Genomic DNA, 22,277 nt, shown 5'->3' with positions numbered 1-22,277 from the left:
TCTGCTATAACTTCCGCCATCTCTTTTAATATCCTGAGATGCCTTTCATCAGGACCAGGGGACTTGCCTACCTTGAGGCCTATTAGCCTGTCCAGCACTACCTCCCTAGTGATAGTGATTGTCTCAAGATCCTCCCTTCCCACATTCCTGTGACCAGCAACTTTTGGCATGGTTTTTGTGTCTTCTGACACAACGAGTGAATATCCGATTTTTTCAGACAGTGCATTGTAGCCATAGGTGTTCGATCATGAAAAGTTCACTAAACTCATATAACACAAATGTGAAGATATACAAGCTTGGCTGCGAGCGATAGAATGCTAGCGAGACAAACCTCAGTTGGTCAAATGCCTTTGTATGATCCTTGACTGTATTTAGCTTTTTTATGAATTAAATATCGTGACACTTTTTTACGCAGCGAGTTGTTAGGATCTGGAATGCCTGAGAGGGTTGCAGAGGCATACTTAATAGTAACTTTCAAAAAGAGAATTAGGTAAGTACCTGAATGAAAAAGAATTGCAGGACTACGGGTAAAGAGCGGGGGTTGGGACTAGCTGAATTGCTCTTGCAGAGAGCTGGCATGGGCTCGACGGGCCGAATGGCCTCCTTCTGTGCTGTAACCATTCTATGATTCTATGATTATACTCAGTATTAAAGAAAGAATATAGTGCCTTTAATATTGTCAAGCTATGTCACAGTCAATTCACTACTTTCCAAGTGCAGCCATTGAGTAATGATTTTATGAATTATATACAATTACTTGGACAGACAGACATAGCCTCAGTTTAGCATCAGCAAAAAAAAATCAGTTTTAGGTGAATGTTCTGGTGCCTCAGCTTTTTACCATGCATGCTAAAGACTTGGATGAAGGACTAGAAAGTTGAAGTTCCAAATGTGTAGGCATCACTAACTTAGGAGGGACAGTACGTTGATGGATGGGAGCAGGAAATTACAATGTGAACCAGACGGATTGGTATTGGTGAAACCACACCTGGAATACTGCGTGCAGTTTTGGTTTCCATATTTACAAAAGAATATACTTGCTTTGGAGGCAGTTCAGAGAAGGTTCACTATGTTGATTCCGGGGATGAGGGGATTGACTTATGAGGAAAGGTTGAGTAGGTTGGGCCTCTACTCATTGGAATTGAGAAGAATCGAAATGTATAAGATTATGAGGGGGCTTGACAAGGTGGATGCAGAGAGGATGTTTCCACTTGTGGGGGAGACTAGAACTAGAGGGCACAATCTTAAAATAAGGGGCTGCCCATTTAAAACAGAGATGAGGAGAAATTTCTTCTCTCAGAGGGTTGTAAATCTGTGGAATTCACTGCCTCAGAGAGCTGTGGAAGCTGGGACATTGAATAAATTTAAAGCAGAAATAGGCAGTTTCTGAAACGAAAAGGGGATAAGCGGTTATGAGGAGCGGGCAGGGAAGTGGAGCTGAGTCCATGATCAGATCAGCTATGATAATATTAAATGGCGGAGCAGGTTCGAGGGGCCGTATGGCCCACTCCTGTTCCTATTTCTTATGTTCTTATGTTCTTATTAACTAAGTGGGCAAAAATATGTTCGAAGGAAATTAATTTCAGGAAGTGTGAGATCATCCACTTTGCATCTGAGAAACACAAATCAGCGTACGTTCGTAATGGTGAGAGACTTGGAAATGCGGAGGAGCAAAACGATGTGGGTGTCCGTGCACACAATCACTAAAATCAAGTGCACAGATACAACAAGTGATCCAAAAGGCTAATGGAATGTTGGCGTTTACCTCAGTGGGCTGGAAATCAAAATTAAAGTGTCGGTACAGTTGTACAAAGCATTCAGTCAGACGTCATTTGGAGTACCGCATTCAATTTTGGGCACTGCTCCTCAGGAAGGCTATGAGCTCAGCCATTAAAGAGTGAAATCGGGAAGCATATTTTCATGAAAATTGGAAATCTGGAACTCTTTCCCCAAAAGATTGTGGATGCTGTGACAGTTGGAATTTTCAAGACTGAGGTGGATAGATTTTTGTTAGGTAAGGGTACCAAGTTATATGGAGCAAAGGCGGGTGAATAGAGGCATGATCGAATTGAATGCAGAACAGGCTCGAGGGGCTGAATGGTCGACTCCTGTTCCTCCAACAGTACATAAGAACATAAGAATTAGGAACAGGAGTAGGCCATCAAGCCCTTCGAGCCTGCTCCGCCATTCAACAAGATCATGGCTGATCTGGCCGTGGACTTAGCTCCACTTACCCGGCCGCTCCCCATAACCCTTAATTTCCTTATTGGTTAAAAAGTCTATCTATCTCTGATTTGAATACATTCAATGAGCTCGCCTCAACTGCTTCCTTGGGCAGAGAATTCCACAGATTCACAATCCTCTGGGAGAAGAAATTCCTTCTAAACGCAGTTTTAAATTGGCTCCCCGGTATTTTGAGGCTGTGCCCCCTAGTTCTAGTCTCACCGACCAGTGGAAACAACCTCTCTGCCTGTATCTTGTCTCTCCCTTTCATTATTTTAAATGTTTCTATAAGATCACCCCTCATCCTTCTGAACTCCAACGAGTAAAGACCCAGTCTACACAATCTATCATAATAAGGTAACTCCCTCATCTCCGGAATCAGCCGAGTGAATCGTCTCTGTACCCCCTCCAAAATTAGTAGATCCTTCCTTAAGTAAGGTGACCAAAACTGCACGCAGTACTCCAGGTGCGGCCTCACCAATACCCTGTACAGTTGCAGCAGGACCTCCCTGCTTTTGTACTCCATCCCTCTTGCAATGAAGGCCAACATTCCATTCGCCTTCCTGATTACCTGCTGCACCTGCAAACTAACTTTTTGGGATTCATGCACAAGGACCCCCAGGTGCCTCTGCACTGCAGCATGTTGTAATTTCTCCCCATTCAAATAATATTCCCTTTTACTATTTTTTTTTCCAAGGTGGATGACCTCACATTTTCCTACATTGTATTCCTTCTGCCAAACCTTAGCCCATTCGCTTAACCTATCTAAATCTCTTTGCAGCCTCTCTGTGTCCTCTACACAACCCGCTTCCCCACTAATCTTTGTGTCATCTGCAAATTTTGTTACACTACACTCTGTCCCCTCTTCCAGGTCATCTATGTATATTGTAAACAGTTGTGGTCCCAGCACCGATCCCTGTGGCACGCCACTAACCACCGATTTCCAACCAAAAAAGGACCCATTTATCCCGACTCTCTGCTTTCTGTTAGCCAGCCAATTCTCAATCCATGCTAATACATTTCCTCCGACTCCGCGTACCTTTATCTTCTGCAGTAACCTTTTGTGTGGCACCTTTTCGAATGCCTTTTGGAAATCAAAATACACCACATTCATCGATATACCTCTATCCACCATGCTCATTATATCCTCAAAGAATTCCAGTAAACTAGTTAAACATGGTTTCCCCTTCTTGAATCCATGTTGTGTCTGCTTGATTGCACTATTCCTATCCAGATGTCCCGCTATTTCTTTCTTAATGATAGCTTCAAGCATTTTCCCCACTACAGATGTTAAACTAACCGGCCTATAGTTACCTGCCTTTTGTCTGCCCTCTTTTTTAAACAGAGGCGTTACATTAGCTGCTTTCCAATCCACTGGTACCTTCCCAGAGTCCAGAGAATTTTGGTAGGTTATAACGAATGCATCTGCTATAACTTCCGCCATCTCTTTTAATACCCTGGGATGCCTTTCATCAGGACCAAGTGACTTGTCTACCTTGAGTGCCATTCGCCTGTCCAGCACTACCCTCCTAGTGATAGTGATTATCTCAAGGTCCTCCCTTCCCACATTCCCGTGACCAGCAATCTTTGGCATGGTTTTTGTGCCTTCCACTTTGAAGACCGAAGCAAAATTATTGTTTAAGTTCTCAGCCATTTCCACATTTCCCATTATTAAATCCCCCTTCTCATCTTCTAAGGGACCAACATTTACTTTAGTCACGCTTTTCCGTTTTATATATCGGTAAAAGGTTTTACTATCTGTTTTTATGTTTTGCGCAAGTTTACTTTCGTAATCTATCTTTCCTTTCTTTATTACTTTCTTAGTCATTCTTTGCTGTCGTTTAAAATTTTCCCAATCTTCTAGTTTCCCACTAACCTTGGCCACCTTATACACATTGGTTTTTAATTTGATACTCTCTTTTATTTCCTTGGTTATGCACGGCTGGTTATCCCTTCTCTTATCACCCTTCTTTTTCACTGGAATATATTTTTGTTGAGCACTATGAAAGAGCTCCTTAAAAGTCCTCCACTGTTCCTCAATTGTGCCACCGTTTAGTCTGTGTTTCCAGTCTACTTTAGCCAACTCTATCTCATCCCACTGTAGTCCCCTTTGTTTAAGCATAGTACGCTCATTTGACACACAACTTCCTCACCCTCAATCTGTATTATAAATTTAACCATACTGTGATCACTCATTCTGAGAGGATCTTTTACTAGGAGATCATTTATTATTCCTGTCTCATTACACAGGACCAGATCTAAGATAACTTGCTCCCTTGTAGATTCTGTAACATACTGTTCTAATAAACATCCCGTATGCATTCTATGAATTCTCCTCAAGGCTACCCCGTGCGATTTGATTTGACCAATCGATATGTAGGTTAAAATCCCCCATGATTACTGCTGTTCCTTTTTCACATGCCTCCATTATTCCCTTTATTATTGTCTGCCCCACCGTGAAGTTATTATTTGGGGGCCTATAAACTACGCCCATCAGTGACTTTCTCCCCTTACTATCTTTAATCTCCACCCACAATGATTCAACATTTTATTCATTAGAGCCAATATTGTCTCTCACAGCTACCCTGATATCATCCTTTATTAACAGAGCTACCCCACCTCCTTTCCCTTCTTGCCTATCTTTCCGAATTGTCAGATACTCCTGTATGTTTAATTCCCAGTCTTGGCCACCCTGCAACCACGTTTCTGTAATGGCCACCAAATCATACCCATTTGTAATGATTTGTGCCATCAACTCATTTACTTTATTTCGAATGTTGCATGCATTTAGGTAGAGTGTTTTAATACTAGTTTTTAAACCATGATTTTTAATTTTGACCCCTCCTGCAGCCCCTTTATATTCATACATATTGTCCCTTCCTATCACCTTGTGGTTTTCACTTACCCGAGTGCTACTCTTCTCTGTTGCCTCCTGCCTTTTGCATTCTTTCTTGGGGTCCTGTTCATCTGAGCTCACACCCACGCTAACTAGCTCAGAGCTCTCTCCTGGGTTCCAAATACTCCTCGCATTGAGGCACCGAGCTTTCATACTTGCATTTTTATTACACTTTGACCCTTTAGAATTTTGCTGTACAGTGCACCTTTTTGTTTATTGCCTTGGGTTTCTCTGTCCTCCACTTTTACTCATCTCCTTTCTGTCTTTTGCTTCTGTCTCCATTTTGTTCCCTCTGTCTCCCTCCACTGGTTCCCATTCCCCTGCCATATTAGTTTAACTCCTCCCCAACAGCATGAGCATACACTCCCCCTAGGGCATTGGTTCCAGTCTTGCCCAGGTGCAGGCTGAGCCGGGAGCAGCGTGAGTCCGTTGGTGAGGCCTATAAAAGGTCGGTAGGTGCGTGGAGAGGCGTCGCTGAGCTGGGAGCAGCGTGAGTCCGTGGTGAGGCCTATAAAAGGTCGGGAGGTGCGTGGAGAGGCATGCTTGTGCAGCTACATGGAAAAGGCAAAAAAGAAGTAGAAAGAAATAGAAAGGTGACGTCACAGCCAAGGGGGTAAGTGATTGGCTGGTGATTGGTGAGTCGTTTTTCTTTTTTCTCTTCTGCAACAGTGAGTAAACTTTAGCAGTGTTGTTGCCAATTTAAGTGTATCTAAGGGTTAAGTCATGGCAGGAGAGCTCAGTCACGTGATATGCTCCTCCTGTACCATGTGAGAACTCAGGAACACTTCCGGTGTCCCTGACGACTACGTGTGCGGGAAATGTATCCGCCTCCAGCTCCTGACGGTCTGCGTTGTGGAATTGGAGCTGAGGGTGGATTCACTCTGGAGCATCCACGATGCTGAGAATGACGTGAGTAGCACGTTTAGTGAGTTGGTCTTACCGCAGGTGAAGGGTCCACAGCCAGATAGGGAATGGAAGACCAGCAGGAAGAGCAGTGCAAGGAAGTTAGTGCAGGGGTCCCCTGCGGTCATCCCCCTGCAAAACAGATACACCGCTTTGAGTACTGTTGACGGGGATGACTCATCAGGGGAGGGCAGCAGCAGCCAAGTTCATGGCACCGTGGCTGGCTCTGCTGCACAGGAGGGCAGGAAAAAGAGTGGGAGAGTGATAGTGATAGGGGATTCAATTGTAAGGGGAATAGATAGGCGTTTCTGCGGCCGCAACCGAGACTCCAGGATGGTATGTTGCCTCCCTGGTGCAAGGGTCAAGGATGTCTCGGAGCGGGTGCAGGACATTCTGAAAAGGGAGGGTGAACAGCCAGTTGTCGTGGTGCACAATGACATAGGTAAAAAAAGGGATGAGGTCCTCCGAGAAGAATTTCAGGAGCTAGGAGCTAAATTAAAAAGTAGGACCTCAAAAGTAGTAATCTCGGGATTGCTACCAGTGCCACGTGCTAGTCAGAGTAGGAATCGCAGGATTGCTCAGATGAATACATGGCTTGAGCAGTGGTGCAGCAGGGAGGGATTGAAATTCCTGGTGCATTGGAACCGGTTCTGGGGGAGATGGGAGCAGTACAAACCGGACGAATATCTTAAATGCTGGCAAGATACCACTGTAATATTCTTAAGACATCACTAACAGAAGCATACACACACACACAAGATGACTCTACTCAGAACCTGTCATCATGCGACTATGCCAAATGATCCTTTATTATTTACATCAGTAGTTGCATTACCACAGTGGTCCACTAGGTGTAGCAGTAGTTCACTAGGGGGAGCTCTATTACAACTAATTTCCGGGTTCTTGTGTAGATTGACTAAGTTAGAATTTTCTCTCTTCTTAGTTGAACTTAACATGATATCCATTATTCAGCAGTGTTTCAAGTCACTGCTGTTATAACTTTCTCGTCAATAAACAGGGAATGAATTGGCAGACATTCATAAATAATGGCTTGGAAATTGCGGTCGGAGGCTTGCCACCCATGTAAGCCTCTGAACTGTAAGAAAACTCTGTACTTACCTGCTGCCTCCGGAGCTTCAGACTCTCGCGCTCCTGGGCCTTCAGGAGTACGCCAACATAAAGGCCCATGGATCCCAGGGGAGCAGGCGGTTCACAACCGTCCCTGGGAGCACATGGACTGAGCCAACCAATGACAATGGGGGATTCCTATGATGCTTATGGGGATTCCATTTCACACGGAGTCCCCATAAGCACAATAGGAATCACCTAATACATACAATTTCACACCACTGAAATAAAAATATTTGGTCACAGGTTCAAAATTAATTAAAATACCCTTTAATCAAACATTAAAAATAAAAATTAAATTTTTTGAAAAAATTATTTAAGCTCATTTGAAATGTAAGTGAATGTTTAAATCATTTTAAACATTTTAGTTTAACATTTATTTAAACCTTTATGTTGGTTAAAAAAAAAAGTATCCTGCTTTTATCAGGCTTAAGGGTTTGATGGGTATTCGTTGGGCAGTAGTTTGGCAAATTGCCCAGCTCTGCGCCAGCGAAAGTGAATTTCCAACGGGTGGGTACGATCTGTCAAGAAGAAACTTGACAGAGCGCAAGTTCCCGGTTTTCACGCCCACGCATCGCACGCGGAAACCAGGAGCTTGCAGGACACATACGGCAACGTGCGCACACATAGTCCCGATAAAATCTGGGCCAATGTAATGGAGCAGGTTTGGTTAGAAAGAGTACTTCTTGGATTCAGTACGCTATTTTTTGGAGATTGTTGTCCTTCTTAATCCAGCAGCACTATCAAGTGAAAAAAATCTGTCAAATATAATGTAATAAAAACTACTTGACACGTATGTAATGGTATTTCATGAATGATTACACACAAGCAGCCACAAATTGACAAACAGACTTTATTAACAAGTGCCATTTCTCTGATAATTAGGCATTTATGCTATAATTCTGAATCAAAGCACGTAATCTATAAAACACTTCATTGCACTGAACAAACAAAACATCATTACTGTACCTGCCAACGCTTTTCTCAGCATGGACAGCGATGCACAAGGCTAACGAGCATATTTAGTTCTCATAAAGGGTCACAGCGAAAACACCAGCTTATCTTTCTTCTTCAGTGTTGGGCAGCTTGTTGTGAATTCTCAGCATTGTCTGTTTCAACAACATGTTTCATGGTTCGTTAGTTTTATTTTAAAGCTTGGGAACTGTCGGCCATGACAAGAAGAGAAATAAACCTGAACCACGCAGTGTGCAACTTAACACTGTTCCAAAGAATTCAAATCCATACTCGTGAACAGAAACAGATCGCAACATAAGAATTATTCACGCTATTATCTGAGCCAATAACAGAATTAAACGAAACTTCAGCTCAGCGTTAACATTTACATCTGACTTTCTGAATGATATTTTACACCAAATTAATTGCTGGATTATCCCTATCAATTACAAAAAAAATGTATTCATTCATGGGATGCGGGCATCGCTGGCAAGGTTGGCATGTATTGCCCATCCCTAAACGCCCTTGAGAAGGTGGTGGTGAGCTGCCTTCTTCGACCGCTGCAGTCCGTGTGGTGAAGTTACTCCGACAGTGCTGTTAGGGAGTATTGTGTTCCGAACACAGGTGAGACTGCACACAGGAAGGTTAAAGTAATAGTGACCTCAGTCTTTATTAAGACACTCCAGAGTGAGGAACAGGCCTGAGGGGCCGGCTTATATACAGTGCTCCCAAGGGATGCTGGGATCCCTTGGGACATCAGGGGATGCGCTCCCTGGTGGCAGAACATGGGAGTGCATGCTTTACAGACACACAACATCACTCCCCCACAAAAATCAAAGTGAAAGCTATTTACAAGGTGAGGTGGTCGGGAGCCTTTCTTTCTCTGGTGGACCGCCTCGGTACAAATGTCTGTTCTGATGTGTTGGCTGTGCTCTCATTGGGCTGGTGTGTTGTTGGCCTGCAGGGCTGCTGGGTGAACCTGGCCTTGTTGGGCTGTTGGGCGTGATGGGTTCGATTTCCTGGTCCGTGGTGGTGTCATTGATCGTTTGGGTGTGTGTTGTGTGCTCGGAAAAGGTGGTGTCTGCTGTGGTTTGTTCAGGGCAGTCTGTGAACAGCAGCCTCGTTTGGTCCAGGTGCGTTCTTCAAATTTGTCCATTGTCTAGTTTGACTACAAACACCCTATTCGCTTCTTTAGCTATCAACGTGCCCACAATCCACTTGGGACCATGTCCATAGTTTAGCACATACACCGGATCATTCAGATCCATTTCCCGTGACACATTGGCGCGACCATCGTTTATATTTTGTTGCTGCCTCCTGCTCTCTACCTGATCATACAGGTTGGGGTGAATCAGTGAGAGTCTGGTTTTAAGTGTCCTTTTCATGAGTAGCTCAGCTGGGGGTACCCTTGTGAGGGAGTGGGGTCTCGTGCGGTAGCTGAGCAGTACTCGCGACTGGCGGGTTTGGAATGAGCCTTCTGTGATTTGTTTAAGGCTCTGTTTGATTGTTTGTACTGCCCGCTCTGCCTGCCCATTGGAAGCTGGTTTAGAAACATAGAAATATAGAAAATAGGTGCAGGAGTAGGCCATACGGCCCATCAAGCCTGCACCACCGTTCAATGAGTTCATGGCTGAACATGCAACTTCAGTACCCCAATCCTGCTTTCTCGCCATATCCCTTGATCCCGCTAGTAGTAAAGGACTACATCAAACTCCTTTTTGAATATATTTAACGAATTGGCCTCAACGACTTTCTGTGGTAGAGAATTCCATAGGTTCACCATTCTCTGGGTGAAGCAGTTTCTCCTCATCTCGGTCCTAAATGGCTTACCCCTTATCCTTGTGACCCCTGGTTCTGGACTTCCCCAACATTGGGAACATTCTTCCTGCATCTAACCTGTCTAAACATGTCAGAATTTTAAACATTTCTATGAGATCCCCTCTCATTCTTCTGAACTCCAGTGAATACAAGCCCAGTTGATCCAATCTTTCTTGATATGTCAGTCCCTCCATCCCGAGAGTCAGTCTGGTGAACCTTCGCTGCACTCCCTCAATAGCAAGAATGTCCTACCTCAAGTTAGGAGACCAAAACTGTACACAATACTCCAGGTGTGGCCTCACCAAGGCCCTATACAACTGTAGTAACACCTCCCTGTCCCTGTACTCAAATCCACTGGCTATGAAGGCCAACATGACATTTGCTTTCTTAACGGCCTGCTGTACCTGCATGCTAACCTTCAATGGCTGATGTACCATGACACCATGGTCTCTGAATTAACTTCTCCATCCTAATGTAGAATTCCACCAGATTATGGTCACTCTTCCCCAAGGGACCTCGCACAACGAGATTGCTAATTAACCCTCTCTCATTACACAACACCCAGTCTAAGATGGCCTCCCCCCGAGTTGGTTCCTCGACATATTGGTCTAGAAAACCATCCCTTATGCACTCCAGAAATCCTCCTCCACCGTATTGCTTCCAGTTTGATTAACCCAATCTATATGCACATTAAAGTCACCCATGATAACTGCTGCATCTTTATTGCATGCACCCCTAATTTCCTGTTTGATGCCCTCCCCAACATCACTATTAATGTTTGGAGGTCTGTACACAACTCCCACTAGCGTTTTCTGCCATTTGGTATTCCGCAGCTCCACCCATACCGATTCCACATCATCCAAGCTAATGTCTTTCCTTACAATTGCATTCATTTCCTCTTTAACCAGCAACGCCACCCCGCCTCCTTTTCCTTTCTGTCTATCCTTCCTAAATGTTGAATACCCTTGGATGTTGAGTTCCCAGCCTTGCTCACCCTGGAGCCATGTTTCCGTGATGCCAACCACATCGTATCCGTTAAATGGGGCCGTGGTGACATGTTTGATTCCATTACGGTTCATGAATTCTTTAAATTCAGCACTGGTGAAACGTGGCCTTTTGTCACTGACCAGTATGTCAGGCAGGCCTTGGGCGGCAAACATGGGCCTAAGGCTTTCAATGGTGGCGATGGCGGTGCTTCCCGACATTATTTCACATTTAATCCATTTTGTAAAAGCATCTACCACCACCAGGAACATTTTACCGAGAAGCGGGCCCACATAGTCGACATGGATTCTCGACCATGGTCTGGAGAGCCAGGACCACAAACTTAGTCGTGTCTCTCTGGGCGCGTTGCTCAACTGAGCTCGCACGCTACATTGCCGTACATAGGACTCCAAGTCAGATTCGATACCGGGCAACCACATATGGGATCTGGCTATCGCTTTCATCATTACTATACCTGGGTGCATGCTGTGGAGATCTGAGATGAACGTCTCCTTGCCCTTTTTGGTTAGCACTACGCGGTTACCCCATAACTGGGTGTCTGCCTGAATGGACAGCTCATCCTTTCGCTGCTGAATGGCTTGATTCATTCTTGCATTTCAAGGGGGATGCTGGCCCAGCTCCCATGCATTCCACAGTTTTTTACTCGGGACAGCAGAGGATCTTGGCTGGTCCAAGTCCCAATCTGGCGTGCCGTGACAGGTGGTTTATCATTTTCAAACGCTTCCATGACCATCAGCAAGTCTGTGGGCTGCGCCACCATCAACAAGTTTGCAGGCTGCGCCATTTCCACCCCCGTGGTGGGCAATGGTAGCCGATTGAGAGCATCCGCACAGTTCTCGATGCCTGGCCTGTGGCAGATGGTATATTTATATGCTGATAGCGCGAGTGCCCACCTTTGTATGCAGACTGAGGCATTAGTATTTATCCCTTGTTTTTAGCGACCAGGGATATGAGGGCTTGTGATCGGTTTCCAGCTCAAATTTGAGGCCAAACAGGAACTGATGCATTTTCTTTACCCCGAACACACATGCTAATGCCTCTTTCTCAATCATGCTGCAGACCATCTCGGCCTTAGACAAGCTCCTGGAGGCATAGGTGACAGGTTGCAACTTCCCCGCAAAGTTAGCTTGTTGTAAAGACGCCCGATTCCATACGACGATGCATCACATGCCAGCACAAGTCTTTTACACGGGTTATACAATACAAGCAGCTTGTTTGAGCATAAAATGTTTCTGGCTTTCTCAAAAGCAATTACTTGTTTTTTTCCCCGTACCCAGTACTCACCTTTATGCAATAACACATGTAGGGGCTCTAAGAGGGTGCTTAATCCAGGTAGGATGTTACCAAAATTGTTGAGGAGTCCCAGGAACGACCGTAGCTCCATGACGTTCTGTGGCCTGGGCACGTTCCTGATAGCCTCTATCTTGGCGTCTGTGGGCCGAATGCTGTCCGCCGCGATCTTTTTCCCCAAAAACTCCACTTCTGTTGCCATGAAGACACATTTTGACTTCTTTAGCAGCAGCCTTACGCGATCCAGTCGCTGGCGGACCGCCTCCAGGTTTTGTAGGTGCTCGACGCTGTCCCGACCCGTGACCAATATGTCGTCCTGAAAAACCACCGTGCATGGTACCGACGTGAGAAGGCTCTCCATATTTCTCTGGAAGATCGCTGCAGCTGACCGAATTCAAAACTGGCATCTTTTGTAGATGAACAGTCTCTTGTGCATGTTGATACAGGTGAGGCCCTTCGAAGACTGCTCCAACTCTTGCGTCATGTAGGCCGAAGTCAGGTCGAGCTTGGTGAACGTCTTGCCTTCTGCCAGCGTTGCAAATAGGTCGTCTGTCTAAGGTAGTGGGTATTGGTCCTGTAGCGAGGAACGATTAATAGTTACTTTATAATCACCGCAAATCCTGACTGTGCCATCACTTTTGAGTGCTGGAACAATCGGGCTGGCCCACTCGCTGAATCCCACTGGGGAGATGATGCCCTCACATTGCAGCCTGTCCAGCTCAATTTCCACTCTCTCCCTTATCATGTGAGGTACCGCTCGCGCCTTATGATGAATGGGTCGTGCCTCTTGGACCAAGTCGATCCGCACCTTCTCCCCGGAAAATTTTCCAATGCCTGGCTCAAAAAGGGAAGGAAGTTTGTTAAGAACCTGGATACATGTGACCTAATCGACATGTGATAGCGCTGGGATGTCATCCCAGTTTCAGCGGATCTTGCCCAACCAGCTCCTACCAAGCAGTGTGGGGCCATCGCCCAGGACAATCCAGAGTGGCAGTTCATGCACCATGCCCTCATAGGTAACCTTGACCATAGCGCTGTCCAGGACATTGATGAGCTCTTTCGTGTACGTTCTCAGTTTCGTTTGGATGGGGCTCAGGGCTGGTCTGAGTGCCTTGTTGCACCACAGTCTCTCAAACATCTTTTTACTCATGATGGATTGGCTTGCGCCCATATCCAGTTCCATGGCTACGGGTAAGCCATTCAATTTTGCATTTAGCATTATTGGTGGACATTTCATCGAAAATGTGTGCACCCCGTGTACTTCAGCATCTGCCTGCTCTCTCTGAGGCTCGAAATTGCTTTGATCCACCATGGACCGATCTTCCTCTGCCACGTGGTGGTTAGCAGGTTTTGCAGAGCTTGCAGCTCGTCTGCAAGCTCGTTGGAGGTGTCCCATTGTTCCACAGCTCTTGCAAACATACCCTTTGAAGCGGCATGAATAGGCTGAATGGAAGCCTCCACAACGCCAACAAGGTGTGAATTGCCTTGCATTCATCCTTTGTTGCAGACTCTGAGTCATCTAGGTCACCGGAGGCCTGCTGGCAGTTGCAGACTCGTAGTTTCTGCTCTGTACATTTCTGCTCGCAGACACAGTTTCAGTTAATTTATGAACAGTGCTAGCACTTGTGTGCTGAGAGATTTGTTTGGTGTTATCACTGGTGGACATAAACGCCTGTACTATTGCAATGGCCTTACTGAGGATCGGTGTCTCTACAGTCAGAGGTTTTCATAGGATGGTCTTGTGGCCAATGCCCAGTAAAAAAAGTCTCTGAGCATCTGCTCCAGGTAGCCATCAAACTCACATTGTCCTGCAAGTCGCCTTAGCTCGGCGACGTAGCTCACCACTTCCTGACCTTCAGATCGCTGGCACGTGTAGAACCGATACCTCGCCATCAGCATGCTCTCCCTCGGGTTAAGATGCTCCCGAACTAGTGTACACAGCTCCTCATATGACTTGTCTGTGGTTTCACCGGAGCCAGAAGATTCTTCATGAGGCTGTAGGTTGGTGCCCCGCAGACCGTGAGCACTCCAAGGTCCCTTTGTTCATCTACACTATTAAGTGACCTACCGTTTAATATGTATACCCTTTCCTTATTAGACCTCCCAAAGTGCATCAACTCAAACTTCTCTGAATTAAGTTCCATTTGCCACTGCTCTGCCCACCTGATGACTAGATTGATATCCTTCTGCAGCCCATGACTTTCCTCTTCATTATCAACCACACAGCCAATTTTAGTGTCGTCGGCAAACTTTTTAATCATACTCCCTATATTCAAATCTAAATTGTTGATATATACCACAAAAAGCAAGGGACCCAGTACTGAGCCCTGTGGAACTCCACTGGAAACATCCTTCCATTTATAAAAGCATTCATCAATCATTACCCTTTGCTTCCTACCTCCAAGCCAATTTTGGATCCAACTTGTCACTCTGCCCTGTATCCCATGAGTTTTAACCTTCATGACCAGTCTACCATGTACAACCTTACCAAAAGCCTTGCTAAAGTCCATATATACTACATCGTACACACTATCCTCATCAACCCTCTTGGTTACCCCCTCAAAACATTCAATCAGGTTCATCAAACATGATCTTCCCTTCAGGCGGAGAGAAACAGATTTTTGAGCGATAAGGGAGTAAAGGTTTATGGGGAGTGGGTGGGGAAGTGGAGCTGAATCCATGATCAGATCAGCCATGATCTTATTGAATGGCGGAGCAGGCTCGAGGGGCCAAATAGCCTTCGCCTGCTCTTATTTCTTATGAACTCCCAGCTGAAACAGGCGGGAGCTATAATTAAATTGTGCTGCGCCCATTGGCCCCAGTCATGGAGCAGTCTAGCCAGTGTCCTTAAGTGGATCACTGCAGGCTGCTCTGAATAGGGCCAGTATTTTTTTTCTATTCTCTTTCGTTTTTGTGGGGTCAGAACAAGCAAGAGTGCTCCTCCTGGCCCCACCAAAATATTCCAGTCTGCTGCTGGTTCCTGTGTGGCATCCCCAGGATTGCACCTAACACCCCTTCACCACTTCCCCTCCAGGTATGTATAGACAGCCTCGTCAGGAAGAGAAATGGCTAATTTCCTGCCCTCGTTGACTGTTGAACATTTGGAGCTCATTTTAGAGTTGCATGCTAATGAGGCCCCACTACCAAAATTGTTTGGCCCTCTTGCTGCCCAATTGGAGCAAGTGGCGCTATCGCCATGCCCACTGTCCACCCCATTACCGTGGCAACCCAAAATCGGCCCCGCAGTGTCGAAGGTGTTATGTCTTGGATAAGGAGTCAGACTAGATACTGCAAGCTCAAAGTAAGTGTGACTGTAGTCCTTTATTACAGATCTCAGAGTGCCTCTCCAGCCTGTGAGGCCTCCTTATATACAGATGCTCCCAAGGGATTGTGGGATCCCTTGGGATTCTCGGGGATAAGCCCTCAGATGGTTAGACATGGTAATTACAGGTTTACATACATAACAGAAGGGGCTTAGGTTTAAGTGATTTACCTTAGGTTCCCACTTCGCTTAAATAGATCATGGGGCCGAAATTGCAGAAGGCCAAGGGCCATTCAAGCGCCGCCCAAAGGACCGCCGATGGCCACCGAGATACCTGACGGTACTTTGGGCGGGAGTTTCAGCAAAAGAGGGACTTACGCCGTCAATCTGGGCGGCAGCGGGCGGGAGCTCTCAATCTCGGCGGCAAAGGCTCTTGCTCCCAAGTGCCGCTGAGAATGGAGTCGGGCCCACGGAGGGTCGAAGAGCTGAAAAGAAAAATCAATGCAAAAAAAACCGGAACACTTCAGGAGATCTCATGCAGGTAAGTCACTGTAAAAATTTTTTAAAAATGTTCACTAACCTTTTTTTGCAAGTCTTCATACCTACCGTCGGTGATAGACCGGTCTCCATGCAGTGGTCCTTCCCCCTTCTGGCACCGACTCCCGCCCGCACCAATCTGGCATCTCGGTGGCTGGGAGGTCACTCCTCTTGGCCGTCCGCTGACTTCAGTGTGCGGTTCCCAGCGGCTCTTCCCTCCCGCCAGCCCCAGCCCAAGGGCAACAGGGCAGAACCCGAGGAGGAATGTTGGCGGATCTTGGCGGCAGTCGGCAGTAAGGCCATCAATTTCGGCCCCCAGGGCTCTAGATCAGTTCAGAAAATCCTTCAACTTTATTTGAAAGCTGCCTCGGTACATGTTTGTATTATCATGCATGAATACTATTCAGGCTTGGTTGAGGTGGCTCCACCGTTGTTAACCATACGTTCAGCTGCTTAGGTCCTAAGCTCTGGAACTCCCTCCCTAATCCTCTCCGCCTCTCTACCTCTCTCTCCTCCTTTGAGACACTCCTTAAAACCTTCCTCTTTGACCAAGTTTTTGGCCACCTGTCTCATTAATTCTGTCTGATAAGGCTCCTGGGAAGTGCCTTGGGATGTTTACTACGTTAAAGGGTGTTATTTAAAGGCAAGTTGTTGTTCATGTTGAGATACATTTATTTAGTGGCTTCCTTCCATTTTTGTGTGCAATAGGTGTCTACCAAATTACTGTGAGCACGGTGGAGAATGCTCACAGTCCTGGAGTATCTTTTACTGTGACTGTGCAGGGACTGACTACACAGGAGCCACCTGCCACAACTGTGAGTAACGCCATGTGAACCATTTCTTTATTATAAGTATTGGATATTTATAGACGAGTACTGCCGAGTCAAAGCACCTTACTCGGGCAACCACTATGTTTTGTACTTAGTTTAATACTGTAGTTCCATTTATTTGCTTCTACCTGTATCAGCATTTGTGGTTGTGACAATGTTCAGCCCAACACTGTATAACTTTCTGCGAACAGGAGGTGTGAATGAGACAAGGCTGCTTAGCTCATCAAGACTACAATTAACTCTATCATGAACTCTGTGTGACATATTAAATCCTCCGAGGGAAAGTTCTGTTTGAACATTCCCTGATCTCGAAAGGAAATCAAATAAGCCTCCAGGATATTCATCCATCTCCACCTCTCCATTATTAAGCAATGGCCCACAGCTCTCTGCAGAGAATATTCTCATTCCTCCCGTCCTCCACACGCATAAAAAAAATGCCATGGATTATTTGATTAATTTAATCTATATCAATGCCTAAAACCACCGATTCTGTTCCCAACCAGATAATTAACCACTTGCTTTGTGAAGGAGTTAATCAATGGAACATCAACTTTGTGCGCTCCCACATATAATGGGCTCAATTTTCCCCAGTTATCTGCGCCATGTTTTTGCCGTGCGTCGCTTTTTATGGCCTAAATTAAAATAACCACGTTTCCCCAAAGTTTCTGTGCCAGCGTAACTCAGTTAGCTACAATTCTTTTAGTTTAGTATTTTTGTGTGTCATAGGAGGCGTAACCTGATGTCTGCACCAGTTTTTCCAATTTATGCAAGTTTGGCCAACTTACATTTTTCCTTTCGAAGGCGTATGTGACCACTCACAACAATCCTGCTGGGCACTTAAGAAAAACCAGCGCACATTAAAAAATCAGCACAGAAAGACGCCATTGTTTTTAGGCAAAGTTTTGGAGGGAGTCAAGAAGACATTAAATATATATCATGAAGCTTAATTTTTATCAAACTTAAAATGGAGAAAGTGCCACGCCACCACCGAGTGTCTCCTCACAGAGCTCAAGGGTCAGAGCATCGGCCGGCAGAATCGTTCCCACACCCGGAAACAGGGGCTTGGGGTTCCGCTTCAAAAGAATCCCAGGGCGGGGGTGGGGGGGGGGGGGGGGCGGTGGAAGCCGAACTGAAGGCATGAGAAACCTTACACTATGCAGCAGCTTCAAAAAAAGCCCGGGTGGGGTGCTGGGGGGTGGGTGTTTGCCGAGCCCCTGTGTCCGGGCGAGGGAGCGATTCTGCTGCGGACCCTTGAGCCCAGTAAGGAGACATTCAGTCGGTGGTGAGGTGGTACTTTGAAGAAATTCTAATATTAAAGAATTGCATTAGACTTCATTGCCCCAAATGTCCTCATTGAATGTCTAGCTTCCTATTCTAAGCGAGCCTATTGCGCATGCACAGACCAGGGTGTGGTTCATACAAGGGTGTCAACCTTGGGGAGAGAGAGGAGAGAACCTTTAAATTTGTCCTGCTGTTTTGAGTTTCTTGCAAAGTTACAATTTAATCATGGGGGCAATATTGACAATGTCATACCTCGTGCAAGCCTTCTGCATGATGGTGCTGCAGAGGAGAAAATTGATTCAACATCATCGCATGAGGAACCTCAGAGCATGTAGGCTGATGGGCAGGAAGCCTTACCCATGTTGGGTATATCGAGACAGGCATTCATACCTGCACCTGAGTGATGCAGACTGTATGAGAAGGCTGCGTTTGCACAAAGAAGTTGTAACCGAGATTTGTGAGTTAATAAAAGCAGACCTGCAACCTCGAAGTGTCAGGAGGACTGCTTTGTCAGTTGAAGTGAAGGTTACAGCTGCATTTTCATTCTATGCATCTGGATCATTACAGGCCACAACTGGGGATGTGTGTGCCATTTCTCAACATGCAGCACATAACTGCATTCGGCAAGTGACAGCTGCAGTATATGCCCGGAGGAATGACTACATAAAGTTCCCCATGACCGCCCAAGCAATGTGTGAAATGGCTGTGGGCTTCTCCAGGATTGCTGGTTTCCCAAAGGTACAGGGCTGCATTGATTGTATCCACATCGCCTTGTGAGCACCTTTGGAGGATTTCGAGATATACAGCAACAGAAAAGGCTTCCATTCCATTATTGTGCAGCTCGTGTGTGACGACATGCATCGCATCATGTCAGTTGTTGCGAGAAACCCGAGGTGCATCCATGATGCATTAATCCTATGAAAGAGCACTATATCTGCCATGTTTCAGCAGCAACCAGAAGGGCAGAGCTGGCTACTGGGAGACAAAGGTTACGGCCTCGCCACCTGGCTCATGACGCCCCTAAGCGTAACCCGGACGGAAGCTGACCGGGAATACAACATGTCGCAAATTGCAACGCGCAGCATAATAGAGAGGACCATTGGTATCTTGTAACAACATTTCCAATGCCTGGCCCATTCCGGAGGTTACTTGCAATACTCCCCTGAGATTGTCGGTCAGTTCACTGTTGTGAGCTGCATGCTGCATAACTTAGCCATCATGAGGCAGCAGCAGCTGGTATTAGAAGACCCATGTGAGGTGATAGTGGCTGATGATGAGGAGGAAGATGCAGATGACGAGGAGGAGGAGGAGTTGGACGAGGAAGCCAACTACCTGAACCCGGAGCATGATGGCGGAGAAGGGCAGGCGGTCGTAACCCTTTAATGATTGCTCGAGCCTTGTGCCAGCAGCTCATCCGTGAACGTTTTCCCCTCCACTTGCTGACCCTGTGGATGCTGGCAGTGGCTCAGCCATCACGGATCCTCTCTGCATCTCCTTGCAGAATGTCCGTTCACTTGTGAACAAGGCCATTGCCATCCATGAGCTTATCATTGATAATTGCATCAACATCATGGCCCTGACGGAAATTTGGCTGAGGGATGATGACACCTTACCTTTAAATGAAGCCTCCGTATGCCAGCATTCGGTGCGGCAGCCCCAACCTGCAAGGATCATCAGCAGGTCGGGGCCTTCAAAGGAGCAAACCACTTCAAGGTACAGCGTGTGCTGAAGAGCGACAGCTGTGAAGAGGGCGACTGGATTGGACGTCACCATGGTCAAGGTTGCTGATTGGAGCATGGGCAGGTACAGCAGGAGCGGCGAGTGATCGTGGTGCAACGTGATCAGGGCCCAGGAGAGGTGTGATTTTGGGGCCAAGAAGAGGTGAGGTCCCATGGACAGCACGGGCCAGCCCTCACTGGATATGTGTGCGCACTAGGGTCCGTGCAGCAGAGTTGGCTCCAGTTGCCTTGGTTAATTCTTGCCACTGGACCAAGACCGAGCTCTGTCAATCCCATGTGGTGACTGGTGTGCAACGGTCACCACATGTTAAAAAAAATCCACACACAGGCATCTTCCACCGTTCACCATGTAGTTCGGGACCTGGAATATTAGGTCCTTCATTGAAACAACTGTGAGCACATCCTTTTTTGGCGTGGAAGTAACTCATCCTCGTTTCGAGGGACTGTCTATGATGATGAACACTTTGCTGCCTGAAGGCTCAGCGGCAACTATTCCACATGGGCCATGTTTACTGTTTGGACCTGTTCCCTAATGTTGTGTTGTGTTAATGGAACAAATAATGGAAATTTTTCTTCTTTAGTTCAAAATGTTGTGTTAATCATGGAACAAATAATGGAAATGATTCAGTTATAATTTAAAATATATTTTATTCAAAAGTTTAACACTTGTTTGTACTGAACTTAACTTTAATAAAAATATTCTTGGATCAAACTTTAAAGTATTCAGTTAAAATCACTTACAAACTTTAAGATCACTTACAAACTTTTAAACTTGTAAATTTACATGACTTACAAAAACTTTTAATTTGAGAACAGTTACAACAGTAACAACAATAACAATAACAACAACAACAGCAGCAAAGAAAGGCTGCACCCATCTCTCCTCCACCTTAGTCTAAGACCACTCGCTGCGCTTGGTCTTGTTGGCTCCACCCCTGCCCGCAGGCAGTGGCGTAGCGTTTTTGGGTTGCTACCAAGCTTATTCTTTCGAGCATCTCGGCTAATGCGCACTTCTTGATGGGGGCGGTGGGGGAGGCAGCCTGTAATATGTAAGGCCCGGCTTGGGCCTCTTCAGAGGCTGGTTTGGGGATTAGAGTGGGTGTCGCAGTTGATTCTGTCAATGGGTGTGGGGTCTGGGCGTTTTCCCTTATTGCAGCAGCTAACTCCAACATTCTCTCCTTCATGTGCCCTGCAACATTCCCTCCCTCATGTTCACCAACAGTGTATCAGCTGCCTGCAACATTCCCTCCCTCATGTGCCCAGACAGTGTTCCCATTTCTCGTGAGAGTGTTGATACTTCTCCCGACAGTCCCGATACCTCATCACCCACCCCACTGATGGTGTCCAGGAGTGATCGGGTAAGGTCAATGCTCTCCACACTCATTGCCATCATCTGAACCACATCTGTTCGATCCTGCACCTCAGGAGAGTGCTGATGAGCTCTCCTTCCACTCCTCACTCTGAGTGTGGCTCGCAGCATCCCACTGAGACCCGCAGCCTCGGACGGTGAGAAACCTGGGAATGTCGTACCACTCAGGAAAGGGCCTGGCACCTCAATGGGTGGCACCTGCACCTCCTCCAGATTGAGTATAAGAGTGGAGCTTCATCCATCCTCTCCCCTGCCCCTCGCCCTCCCCCTCACCCCATGCTCTTGGTCTGGAAGGTGGGATTGGAGGATGTTCTCCTCTTCAGGCTCATCTGTGTCTGAATCTTCTTCTGCTTCGGCTTCAGCCTCGTCAGGATTGGTCTCAAGTTCTGCAAAATATAACAGAACAGTCAAATGGTTAACAGCAGAGGAGGGGGCAGGGTGGCATGAGTCGGCTCACACAGCGCAGGAAACAGGCTCGTTTGAAGGACCAGGATGAATGATAGTACATTGCATCAACCGAAGTGTAACTGAGGGAGACATCCCCGTGAATCGAAGCATGGCTAGCCAGCGCAGTACTTAACATTTAGCAAAGCCAGACTGTGGAATTTGCAGGACTTACCCTCTCCCTCGAGTGTGGGCCCAGCTTGTGCAGTGATGGTTGCTTTTCTCCAGGCAGGACCCATCACAGCAGCGACCCTCTCTTCCAAGGGTGTCAGTGGGTGCAGATTTGTCGGGCCTCCTCCTGTTCGAGTTCTTTCCCTTTTGTTTTGTGCCTTCCTCTGCAGAGATGAAAATGTAACTTTTTAGAGAGGGTGTCTTTCTGCTGGGTGGGACATATACAGCTGGTCACATTTACAATTGCAATTCCAGTGAATAAATGAAAATATTACTTACACTAACTACTTGACCAAGGTCCTGCTACTTCTTTTTGCACTGGCCTCCAGACCTCGGGGTGGTCACCATTGCACAGTAATCTTCAAGTTAGTTCCAGCGTTTCTTCATTTCTTTGGGTGGAACTTTTATATGACCTGGTGTCCAGCTC

At 46.4% G+C, this 22,277-nt stretch overlaps 1 protein-coding gene across 1 annotated transcript in view; it reads left to right on the top strand.

Annotated features, from left to right (window-relative positions):
- The window catches only part of LOC139253730 (contactin-associated protein-like 5), a 1,639,232-nt gene that overhangs the window by 1,100,084 nt on the left and 516,871 nt on the right, over positions 1 to 22,277 (top strand). The window contains exon 11 of the mRNA XM_070873523.1: positions 16,725 to 16,831. Coding sequence (XP_070729624.1) covers positions 16,725 to 16,831 — 107 coding nt within the window. The remainder of the gene's footprint in view (positions 1 to 16,724; positions 16,832 to 22,277) is intronic.

This window comes from Pristiophorus japonicus, chromosome 3 (genome assembly GCF_044704955.1).
Source record: "Pristiophorus japonicus isolate sPriJap1 chromosome 3, sPriJap1.hap1, whole genome shotgun sequence".
Lineage (NCBI taxonomy): Eukaryota > Metazoa > Chordata > Chondrichthyes > Pristiophoridae > Pristiophorus > Pristiophorus japonicus.
Note: the sequence above shows the minus strand (reverse complement) of the source record. Positions and strands in the feature narration are given on the sequence as shown.